The sequence below is a fragment of the Chiloscyllium punctatum genome, chromosome 9, assembly GCF_047496795.1.
Source record: "Chiloscyllium punctatum isolate Juve2018m chromosome 9, sChiPun1.3, whole genome shotgun sequence".
Lineage (NCBI taxonomy): Eukaryota > Metazoa > Chordata > Chondrichthyes > Orectolobiformes > Hemiscylliidae > Chiloscyllium > Chiloscyllium punctatum.
The window spans coordinates 66943301-66955916 of NC_092747.1; the positions used below are offsets into that span (position 1 = coordinate 66943301).

A 12616-nucleotide genomic window follows, 5' to 3' on the forward strand; every position below is an offset into this window, starting at 1 on the left:
TAGTTTGTTGTAGAGTTTCATACATTCCTCAAATCCTGCCCGGGACAATTATATGAAGTCATCATTTGGGGCGGCACAGTGGCTAACACTGCTGCCTCACAGCACCAAGGTCCCAGGCTCAATTCCAGCCTCAGGTAACTGCCTGTGTGGAGTTTGCACATTCTCCCAGTGTCTGTGAGAGTTTCCTCCCGGTGCTCTGGTTTCCTCCCACAGTTCAAAGGTGTGCAGGTTGGGTGAATTGGCCATGCTAAATTGCCCATAGTACCAGGTGGATTAGTCAGAGGGAAATGGATCTGGGTGGGCTACTCTGCAGAGGGTCGGTGTGGACTGGTTGGACCGAAGGGCCTGTTTCCACATTATAGGGAATCTAATCTAATCTAAAATCTAAAGCAGGAGCAAATTCCTGCAGACACTGGAATCTGAACTGAAAACAAAGTTCACTTCAGCTGTGATGAAGAGTCATCTAGACTCAAAATGTGAGCTTGCTTTCTCTCCATGGATGCTCCCTGATCTGCTGTGATCTCCAGCATTTTTTGTTTTCATCATTATAAAGGTTTTGTCAAAGGATTAATTACATCTATATAAATATGTATTTAACTAACCAAGTTGCAGAAGTACCTAGCCAGCAAAGCTCAAACTGGATGTCAGCCTATGTTCCAAAAAAATACAGAGGATAAAAAAAGAGGATAGACACGTGTAAGAGCAACATTTTTAACTTACCCGTTCCAATGTGATTTCTTCAAATTCATATTCTATTTCTGTTCCATTAACCTAAATGTCAAGAACAAACGAAACCCATTTTAGAAATCAGTTTAAAATGAAAACAGGAATGTTTTGTACAAAACCAGTCTGCATTTATATCAGCCACAGCATTGAGAAATTGAGATCAACCAATGTCTGAGACATATATTCAAAAATACACACTCTTCTCAAGAACTGCCTTACACAAATAATTACACACATATCTTTCATGTGTTTTGGCAGCAGCTATTCATACCTCAACTAAAATACTATACATATGGGATAAAGTTGAAAGGTTTTGTAATAGTCTAAAGAAAATATTGTGGGTCGTTATCACCGATGGTAATCCAGAATCTGATGAATGAATAGTTTAAAATTGGCATAAGCATAAAAAGGCAGCCCACTTGTTTACTATCAACATATTAGCAAAAAAAGAAAATCTGTACTACTGATATGGTTCCAACATGTACATTGTCATAAGAACATAAGAAACAGGAGCAGGAGTAGGCCATCTGGTCTATTTTACCTGGTCTGCCATTCAATATGATCATGGCTGGTCTTTTCTTGGATTCATTTCCACTTACCTGCCCGCTCACCATTACCCTTGATTCCTTTACTGTTCAAAAATCTATTTATTCCACCTGAAAAACATTCAATGAGGTCACCTCAACTGCTTCACTGGACAGGGAATTCCACAGATTCACAACCTGTTTTGGTGAAGAAGTTCTTCCTTATGTAAATCCAAAATCTGCTCCCCCTTATTTTTAAGCTATGTCACTAATTCTAGTTTCACCCATCTGTGGAAACAACCTCTCTGCTTCTATCTTATTTATTCCCTTCAAATTTTATATGTTTCTGGAAGATCCCCCCTCAGTCTTCTAAATTCTAATAAGTATAATCCCATCTATTTGATCTCTCCTCATAAGCCAACTCTATCAATTCCAGAACTAACCATGTGATCTTCCTCTGCACCCCCCTGCAGTGCCAGTACATCCTTTCTCAAGTACAGAGACAAAAACTATACACAGTACTCCAGGTGTGGCCTCATTAGCACCCTATACAGATGCAGCATAATCTCCCTGTCTTTAAGCTCGATCCCTCTAGCAATGAAGGACAATATTCAATTTGTCTTCTTAATTACCTGCTGCGCAGTAGAAAGTGAGGACGGCAGATGCTGGAGATCAGTCAAAAGTGCGGTGCTGAACAAACACAGCAAGTCAGGCAGCAGCCAAGGAGCAGGAGAATCTATGTTTTGGGAATAAGCCCTTCATCAGGAATGAGGCTTGTGGACTGGGAGGCTGAAAGACAAATGGGAGTGAGGTGGGGATGGGGGAAGGTAGATGAGAATGCAATAGGTAGATGAAGGTGAGGGAGAAGGTAATAGGTCGGAGAGGGGTTGGAGTGAATAGATGGAAAAGGTGATGGACAGATCAGGAGGGCGATGCCGAGATTGAAGCTTGGGACTGGGATAATGTGGGGGGAGGGAAAATGAGAAAACTGATGACATCCACATTGATCCCATGTGGTTGCAAGGTCCCAAGGCAGAATATGAGGTGTTCTTCCTCCAGGCATCGGGTGGTAAGAGTTTGGCGATGGAGGCGGCCTGGGACCTGCATGTCCTTGGAGGGAGGGGGAGTTGAAGTGTTCAGCCACGGGGCAATGGGGTTGATTGGTGCGGATCCCAGAGATGTTCTCTGAAACAATCCAGAAGTAGTTCCTCCGCTACATCAATGACTGTATCGGCACTACTTTGTGCTCCCACAAGGAGGTTGAACAGTTCATCAACATCAACATCTTTCACCCCGATCTCAAATTCACCTGGACCATATCGGACACCTCCTTCCTCTTCCTGGACCACTCCATCTCCATACAAGACATCTACTACAAGCCCACCAACTCCCACAGCTACCTAGACTACATCTCCTCCCACTCTACGTCCTGTCATTCCCAAATCCATCCCCTCCATCGCATCTGTTCCCAGGATGACTAATTCCACCTTAGAAAATCTTAGAGGGCCTCCTTCTTCCAAGACCACAATTTCCCTTCCTACGTGGTCGACGATGCCCTCCAGCATATCTCCTCCACTTCCTGCACCACCACCCTTAAACCCCATCCCTCCCAACGCAACAAGGACAGAACCCCCTTGGTCCTCACCTTCCATCCCACTAACCTCCGCATACATCGCATCATCCTCCGCCACTTCCACCACCTAATAACAGAACCCTCCACCAGAGACATATTTCTCTCCCCACCCCGCTCAGCATTCTGTAGAGACCATTCCCTCCGCAACTCATTTGTCAGGTCCACGCCCTCTACTAGCCCACACCCCACTCCAGATACCTTCCCCTGCCACCACAGGAAATGCAAAACCTGCACCCACACCACGCCCCTCACCTCCATTTTAGGCCCCAAATGATCCTTCCACATCTGACAGAAATTTACCTGTACCTCCAACAATGTCATCTACTGTATCCGTTGCGCCCAAAGTGGTCTCCTCTACATCGGGAAGGCAGGACATCTACTTGCAGATCATTTCAGAGAACATCTCTGGGACACCCGCACCCACCAACCCCACTGCCCTGTGGCTGAACACTTCAACTCCCCCTCCCACTCCATCAAGGACATGCAGGTCCTCGCCTCCTCCATTGCCAAACGCTTACCATCCTCATATTCCGCCTTGGGACCCTGCAACCACATGGAATCAATGTGGATTTCAACAGTTTCCTCTTTTCTCCTCCCCCCACATTATCCCAGTCCCAGGCCTCCAACCCAGCACCACCCTCCTGACCTGTTCATCACCACTCCACCTATCTCTCCGACCTATCCCTTTCTCCCTCACTTTCATCTTCCTATTGCATTTTCAGCTACCTTCCACATAAACCCACACCCTCCCATTTATCTCTTGGCCTACAAGCCTCATTCCTGACGCAGGGCATATGCCCGAAATGTTAATTCAGCTCCTTGGAGGCTGCCTGACCTGCTGTGATTTTCCAGCATCACACTCTCAACATTAATTACCTGCTGCGCCTGCAAACCAGCTTTTTACAATTCATGCACAACGATATCCAGGTCCCTCTGCACAACAGCATGCTGCAAGTTTTAACCATTTAAATATTAGTCCATTTTGCTATAAATCCTACCACAATTCATTGACCTCACATTGACCTACATTGTACTCCATCTGCCAGACCCTTGCCCACTCACCTAACCTACCTAAATCCATCCACAGACTTTCAGTGCCTTCTGCACCCTTTTCTCTACCACTCATCTTAGTCTCATCTGTGAACTTTGATACACTACACTTGGTCCCCAACTCTAAATCATCTATGTATATTGCAAACAATTGTGGTGCAAACACTGATCCCTGAGGGACACCACTAGCCACTAATCGCCAACCAGAAAAACACCCATTTATCCCCACTTTTTGCTGTTAGTTAATTAATCCTTTACCCATGCTAATACATTATCCACACCACCATGCACATTTATCTTATGCAGCAGCCTTTTGTCTGGCACCTTGTCGAGTGCCTTCTGGAAATTCAGATATGTCACATCATCTGTTTCTCGATATCCACTACGCTCTTAATATCCTCAAAGAATTCCAGTAAATTTGTTAAACATAACCTTCCTTTCATGAACCCATGCTGCGTCTGCCCAGTGGGACAATTTCTATCCAAATGTCTCACTATTTCTTCCTTGATAATAGATTCAACCATTTTGCCCACCACAGAAGTTAAGCTATTGGGCCAACAGTTATCCACTTTTTGTCTACTTCTTTTTTAAAGAGTGATGTCGCATTTGCTGTTTTCCAAACTGCCACAGAGTTTTGATAAATTACCAGAACCACATTTACTATTTCCTCCGCCATTTCTTTTATACCGGGGACGAATTCCATCAGGGTCAGAAGCCTTCTTGTCGTCAATTATTGGCATGTTATTTGTGTCTTCCACTGTGAAGTCTGACATAAAATACCTGTTTAACACCTCAGCCTTTCCTTATTTCCCAATATTAAATCCTCCTTCTCATCCTCTAAAGGACCTTAGCTTCTCTTTTTTGTTTTATATATTTGCTGTCTGGTTTTATATTCTGACCTAGTTTATTGTCATAATTCTTGTCTTTATAGCTTTTTTGGCATTCTGTTGGCCTTCAAAGATTTCCCAATCTTTTAGTTTCCCACTAATCTCTGTCACTTTGTTTAAATTTGATACCCTTTTTTATTTTCTTAGTTATCCATGGCTGATTATCCATTTTCCTACAGACCTTCCTTTTCACTAGTATATACTTTTGCTGAGCAAGGTGAAAAATCGCTTTGAAATTCCTCCACTGTTCCTCAATTATCCCTCCATATAATCTTTGTTCCTAGTCTACTTTCATCAACTCCTCCCTCATTCCATTGTAATCTTCTCTGTTTAAGCATAAGAAACTGGTAATGGATTTTACCTTCTCACCCTCTCTCTGTATTTGAAATTCAGCCATACCGTGATTGCTTCTTCCAAGAGGAGTCACGTGTGATTTGTTTTTAATTTTAACATGGATATTTACACTGCTTCATCATAAACAGTTGTTGGAAAGTGTTTCTTAGCCTGTTTTCCTCAACTCAGTGATTTCTTTTATCACTTTCAAAGAGAAATAATCAAACTAGAATACGTCCATTGCAACAAAAGAAATATAATAAAACATTACTTCTCTTGTAATTTAACAATTACATATTATTTATTATTTTCTACCACATGGGAATCTGATTGTATATGTTTATTGGGAGGAGTTGAGTTAATACAAGTTAAAGAAAGTATTAGACTTGGTATTCAACTTAAATAAAAGCAATATGCGGTATGCTCTAGGGATAAGAACATCAGAATCTAAGAAATGGGAACAGCACTAGGACATGCAAGCAATTGAGCTTGCTCCATTTGGCACGATCCCCATGGAGATTGGTAGCTTTTAAAAAGAAAGAGATAACCACAAAACCTGCAAAAGACTAGAGTCTTCACTTTTAAAATATTTTACTATAGCAAATTATCCAAAATCAATACAATTCAAACATTAATTAAAAGGTGAAGGAAATTTTTAAAAAGTTTCACTGTAAATAATTGATATAAAAAGATATAACAAACCTCACATAATTTTTTAACTCAAATGAAGAACCATGTGAAGTGTCTTTCTAATTCAGCATCCACTACGCAGAGTCTCTTACTTCGCATTCAATCCTTTCTGCCTTATAACTCATGTTCAACAGCAGTTGCATTCTAGCTGAAAGCTACACTTACTACCAACAAGGAGCACATCAATGAACACTCTCTCACTTTGGTTACACAGTCATGATGGCAGAGAATTTCCAGAGACTCCCTTCTCAGACCCTTTTAAACTGGTTGGTTCTGATAATACTAAAACAGTAGCAATTATTCTTGTTCAATAAACAGTCCCTTGACTTGCCAGCTTCAGCACTCTTCCCTTTCCAATTTGATAGCAAACACAGTAGCATAAGGTTGGTTTAGAGGGTGATTGTTTATCTCTTTCCTGCTATCTAAAATGCAATATTGCTACTCTGCAGCAATTCAACATTCCAGATAGTATTGATTTAGTCAAAGGAAGTCCCATCTCAAAGAGCTGCTGGTTGATCTAATTCATGCACTGAAATGGGATAGATGAATGTGCTGGTGGAGAGGGAATGGTGGACTGAGAGTAGTGCGGATCTTGCAGCTGTTCCTGAGATTGCAGGCTTATTTCTGGATTTACTTCTAGATTTTTAAAAAATAATTACTACATTTCAGTAGTATAAGCTATTTTGAGGGAAAAAAAGTGATTTTTTTTTCAAACTGAATTGTGTTAAAGGAATTTTTGGAAAGGCCTACATCTATCTTACTTGTTGATTTCTTATATTTCAGTCGTATCAGATTTTTATTTTGATTCAATCTCGGTTTTTTTATAATCAAAAAAACCTTCAAAACACAAAACACAAAACAAAGAAAAAATGCCTAACTTTTTATCAAACAGAGTTCTATTAATGAACCTTTTGGAGAGGCGTCTAGGTGAACGGCTCAGTTTTTTCTTTCAAAATTATATGCGTAGAAGGGAGATTTTTTTGTAAATCACATAGTTATATTTATTGTTAAAGAGATTTTTTAGAGTAGTGGAGGAGAGTATTTCATTAAACATTGAAAGAGGTTTCTTTTAATCGCAAAGGAGGTTTTTTCTAAAATTATACGGTTGAAGAAAAATTCTATTCATATCACAAAGGAGAGTTTTTTTTGAAACAGTTGTGTTTATGGAGCTTTTGGAGAGGCCTACAAGTAGACAGCTCTGGAATGAGAATTTTTTATGTCATAAGATTGAAAGCTGTCTGCTGGACCACTTGAGGAGTCTTCTTTTAAATGTGATTATTCAGTTAAGTGGTTAATTTTGTTTAAGATTTATATGCTTGATTTTTGTTTGCATGTTTAATATTATTTTTTGGGTAAGGAATGGTAGCTTGTTTTATATATTAGGTATTTTTATTTATTTATATTTTATATATTAATGTCATTGAGGACATACAAGAGATACAGAGTTAGATGACTAGTAGATTTATAGAAGTGATTACACAGCAGGATTGTTCAGATAGATTGGTGATTGTTAAGATAAGAAGGTGGTTCAGAGCTTCCTATGGCTGTTCCTGTCTCAAATAGATACTTGGTTTTGAGTACTATTGAAAAGAATAGTCTCTCAAAGGAAAAAACAACAGGCAGTCAGATCTTAGGCACGAAAAAAAAAAGAATCTTATGTTAGAAGGGGTTTGACAAAATTTAAAAGAATAATTGTTATCGGAGACTCTCCTGTGAAGAACAAAACAGGAAATTCTGCAGCAATAAATATGGATCTAGGATAGTATTTTGCCTTCCTGCTGCAAGGATTAAGGACATCTCAAAACATTTGAAACATATTGTTAAAGGGAAGAGTGAGAAACTAGAAGTTATGATACACAGTGGTAGAACTGACAAGGAAAACTTTAAGGCTTTACAGAGTGAATATAAAAGGTTAGGTAGAAGATTAAAAAACAGTACATCAAAAGTAGTAATCTCTGGTTTACTCTGGTGCCGATCTCAAATGAGAGAAAGAATGGAAGGATAAAGTAAATAAATTAATGGCCAAAGTGGTGGTGTAATGTTCAGGGATTCGCATTCTTGGATCACTGGGATATTGTTTGAGGCAAAAAAGAATGGGTTTCACCTGTCCTGGAAAGCAATCTAGTGGGAAGATTTGTTAATTCTATTAAGGGAGACTATAAATTATTAGAGAAGCAAGGTGGAGGGATCCTAAATAGCAGAGTAAATAGAAAGATAGATGAGGACGGTTTTGAATCTGAAAAGAACAAGTTAGTTAGAAAAGGCAGGAAAGAGAAAGTCAGAAAATCAAGTAACCCTGAAGAATTAAATTACGTTTATTTCAATGCAAGGGGTCATATAGGTAAGGCTGGTGAACTCTGGGCATTTTTGGGAACATGGGTTTTGGATATTATTGCTATTACGAAACTTGACTGAGGGATGGACAGGACTAGCAGCTCAATGTTCCAGGTTTCAGATGCCACGGGAAGGATAGAAAGTGAGGCAAAAAAGGAGGCGCGTGTGGTATTTTTGATTAAAGAAAACACTATTACGGTAACAAGAGAAGATATTTCTGAAAGATCGTCCAGTGAAAATATATGGGTTGAAATTAGAAACAAAAAAGGAATGATCACCTTGATGGGATTGTACTATTGAACTCCCATTAGTCAGAGGGAAATTGAGGAGCAATATCGGATATATGTAAGAATAATAAGGTTTTAATAGTAGGTGGTTTTAATTTTCCAAACATTAACTGGGACTACCATAATGCTAAAAGTGTGGATGGTGAAGAATTTGTTAGATACGTTCAAGAAAATTTTCTTTACCAATATGCAAATATTCTCACTATAGAAGATGCAAGTACTGACCCTTCTCTTGGGTAATAAGATAGGGCAACTGGCTGAAGTGATAGTAGGGCAATACTTTGGGTCTAGTAATCATAATTGGGAGAAAATGAGGAATGCAGATGCTGGAGATCAGAGCTGAAAAATGTGTTGCTGGAAAAGCGCAGCAGGTCAGGCAGCATCCAAGGAGCAGGAGAATCGACGTTTCGGGCATAAGCCCTTCTTCAGGAATGAGGATGGTGTGCCAAGCAGGCTAAGGTAAAAGGTAGGGAGGAGGGACTTGGGGGAAGGGCGTTGGGAATGCAATAGGTGGAAGGAGATTAAGATGAAGGTGATAAGCCGGAGAGGGGGTAGGGGCGGAGAGGTCGAGAAGAAGATTGCAGATCAAGAAGGTGGTGCTGAGTCTGAGGGTTGGGACTGAGATAAGGTGGGGGGAGTGGAAATGAGGAAGCTGGAGAAATCTGCATTCATCCCTTGTGGTTGGAGGGTTCCTAGGCGGAAGATGAGGCTCTGGAGTCCATGTGGGGTCAGTTGGTTCCTGCTGCGCTTTTCCAGCAACACATTTTGCAGCTCTAATAATCATAATTCTCTAGGTTGTTCTGCTCTAACATGACAGTTGTGTTCCTCTGCAACCTTGTGCGATAGAAAAATCGCTGTACCTGTTCAGTAGAAAGTTTGAATTATCCAAACAACATCCACAATTCATCAATCACGTTATAGCCAAATTGCATTGATGAAACATGTGTTATACCAGAATGACCTGTATTTATTTTAAAGTAGTTATGGAAAAAGATAAGCCTTCCATAAAATTAAATATTTTAATTGGATTAAGGTAAATTTTAAGGATATGACACAATAACTTAAAAAACTTGAATGGATTAGACTGTTCATTGGTAAAGGGATAGCTGATAAGTGGGAAACTTTCAAAAGTGTGACAACGCGAGTTCAGAGACATTATGTTCCTGTTAGAGTGAAAGGGAAGGCTGGCAGGATTAAAGAACAAAAGAATGAATAAAGACATAGAGATTCTCGTCAAGAATAAAAAAGAACTGTCTACATAATAGATATAGACAGTTGGGTTCAAATGAATCTCTTGAACAGTATAAACAGCATTCAGGAAGAGAAAGAGAAGTTATGAGATAGCCTTAGCAAATAAGGTTATGGATAATCCAAAGAGATTATGCAAGTAGAGAAACCAGAGAGAGAGTAGGACTTCTTAAAGATCAAAGAGTCATCTTTGTAGAGTCATAGAGATGTACAGCAGAGAAACGGACCCTTCAGTCTAATATGTCCATGCCGACTACTTATTCTAAACTAATCTAGTCCTTTTTGCAACATTTGGCCCATTTTCTTCTAAACTATTCATAAATCCATCCAGATGCACCTGGAGTATTGTGCATAGTTCTAGTCTCCTTACTCGAGGAATGATATGCTGGCTTTGGAACGGTGCAGAGGAGGTTCACCAGGTTGATTCTGGAGATGAGGGGATTACCCTATGAGGACAGGTTGAGGTGCCTGGGACTGTACTCACCAGAATTTAGAAGAATGGGGGGAGGATCTTATAGAAACATGTAAAATTATGAAAGGGATAGATAAGGTAGAGGCAGGCAACTTACTTCCACTGGTGGGTGAGACTAGGGCAAGGGGACATGGCCTCAAGATTAGGGGGAGTAGATTTAGGTCAGATTTTGGGAAGAATTGCTTTTCCCAGAGAGTAAGAATCTATAGATTTCAAGGAAGCAGTAGAGGCAGCTCCATTAAATATATTCAAGACACAGTTGAATGGGTTTTTGCATGGTACGGGAACTAAAGGTTATAGGGATAACACTGGTAGGAGCAGCTGAGACAATGGATGGATCAGCCCAGATCTTAATGAATGGCAGAGCAGGCTCCACAGGCCAAATGGCCTACTCCTGCTTCTATTACTATGACACTATGAAATGTTGCAATTGTATTAGCCTCCACCACTTCCTCTGGCAGCTTATTCCATTCATGCAGCACTATTTGTGTGAAAAAGTTGCCCCTCAAGTCCCTTTTGAATCTTTTCCCTCTCACCTTGAAACTATGCCCTCTGGTTTTGGAACCCCCTCAACTCAGGGAAAGACCTTGTCTATTTACCTTATCCACGCCACTCATGATTTTATAAACCTCTATAAAGTAATTTCTCAGCCTCCGAAACTCCAGGGAAAATAGCACCAGCCTATTCAGCATCTCCATATTGCTCAAACCCTCCAGCCCTGGCAACATCCTTGTAATCTTCTCTGATATCTTTAAAGTTTCACAACATCCTTCAGATAGGATGGAGACCAGAATTGCACACAATATTCCAAAAGTGGCCTAACCAATGTCCTGTACAGCCACAACATGACCTCCCAACTATTGCACTCGAAGCTCTGACCAAAAAAAGAAAGCATTCCAAATGCCTTCTCCACTATCTTATCTACATGTAACTCCACTTTCAAGGAACTATGAACCTGCACTCCAAGGTCTCTTTGTTCAGCAACACTCCCCAGGATATTGTACTTCAGGAGACAGAAGAAATAATAAATTAACAGTTTGCATCACATATTTTACTGTGGAGAGGCTAGAGAACTCAGGGAAATAAATATTGATGTTTTGAAAGTTCGCATTACAAAAAACAGAAGTGCTAGATGTCTTAGAAAATATAATAACAGAAGAATCTCTGAGACCTGATCGAGTGTATCCCAGGATGTTGTGGAAAGTTAGGGAGGAAGTTGCAGGACCCCTTGCAGAAATATTTGTGTCATCTATAACTAAGGATGATGTGTCAGGTTACTGGAGGGTGGCTAATGTTGTGCCTTTGTTGAAGAAAGGATGTAAGGAGAAACCTGGGAACTATAGACCTGTAAGTCTGACTTCAATGGGGGGTAAGTTATCAGAAGTGATTCTGAAAGATAGAATTTAATTGCATTTGATTAGGGGATAAACAGCATGGTTTTGTTCAAGGGAAATTGTGTCTCACAAACTTGATTGAATTTTTTGAGAAAGTAACCAAGGAGATTGATGAGGTAGAGCAGTAGACATTGTATACTTGGACATTAGTAAACTCTTTGACACGGTTCCACATGGTAGACTAATTAGTAAAGTTAGATCATAAGGGATTCAGGGTGATACAAAATTAGCTTAATGGCAGGAGATAGGGAATGATGATGGTGAGTTTTTTTTTGGACTGTGACTGGTGGTGTTACACAGGGATCAGCGCTGGATCCACTTTTGTTAGTCATTTACATAAATGATTTAGATGAGAATATAGAACGCATGATTAGTAAGTTTGCAGATGACACCAAAATTGGTGGTATAGTGGACTATGAAGAAGGTTATCAAAGATTACAAAGAGATCTTGATCAAATAGGTCAATGGACTGAAAAGTGGAAGATTGAATTTAATTTGGATAAATGCGAGGCATTGCATTTTGGTAAAATAAATAAAGGCAGTACTTATACAGTGAGAAGTAGAGCATTGGGTAGCATAGTAGAATAGAGTGATCTAGGGGCTCAGGTACCTAATTCTTTGAAGTTTCCTTCACATTCAGAAAGGGTGTTTATGAAGGTGTTTAGCAAACTTGCTTTCATTACTCAGACCTTTGAACATAGGAGTTGTCACTTTATGTTGAGGCTGTACAGGATAGTCGTGAGGTCTCTTCTGGAGTAGGGTATCCAGTTTTGATCACCCTGTTATAGGAAGGATACTATTAAGCTGGAGAGGGTTCAGATGAGATTACCAGTATGTTGTGGGAATGGAGGGTTTGAGTTATAAAGGAAGGCTGGATAGGTTGAGACTTTTTTTATTGGAACGTAGGAAGTTGAGGGGCGGCTTTTTAAGAGGCTTACAAAATAATCAGAGGCCTAGATAAAATGAACGGCGAGTATCTCGGGTGGGGTTTTCAAGACTAGAGGGCGCATTTTTAAGGTGACAGGAGAAAAATTTTAA

General features: G+C 40.1%; 1 protein-coding gene across 13 annotated transcripts in view; it reads right to left on the bottom strand.

The window, feature by feature from the left end:
- Window positions 1–12616, bottom strand: part of LOC140481473 (disks large homolog 2-like) — a 956164-nt gene that overhangs the window by 510637 nt on the left and 432911 nt on the right. For all 13 annotated transcript variants that reach the window (XM_072577706.1, XM_072577705.1, XM_072577704.1 and 10 more), the window contains one exon: window positions 721–771. In XM_072577706.1, coding sequence (XP_072433807.1) covers window positions 721–771 — 51 coding nt within the window. The remainder of the gene's footprint in view (window positions 1–720; window positions 772–12616) is intronic.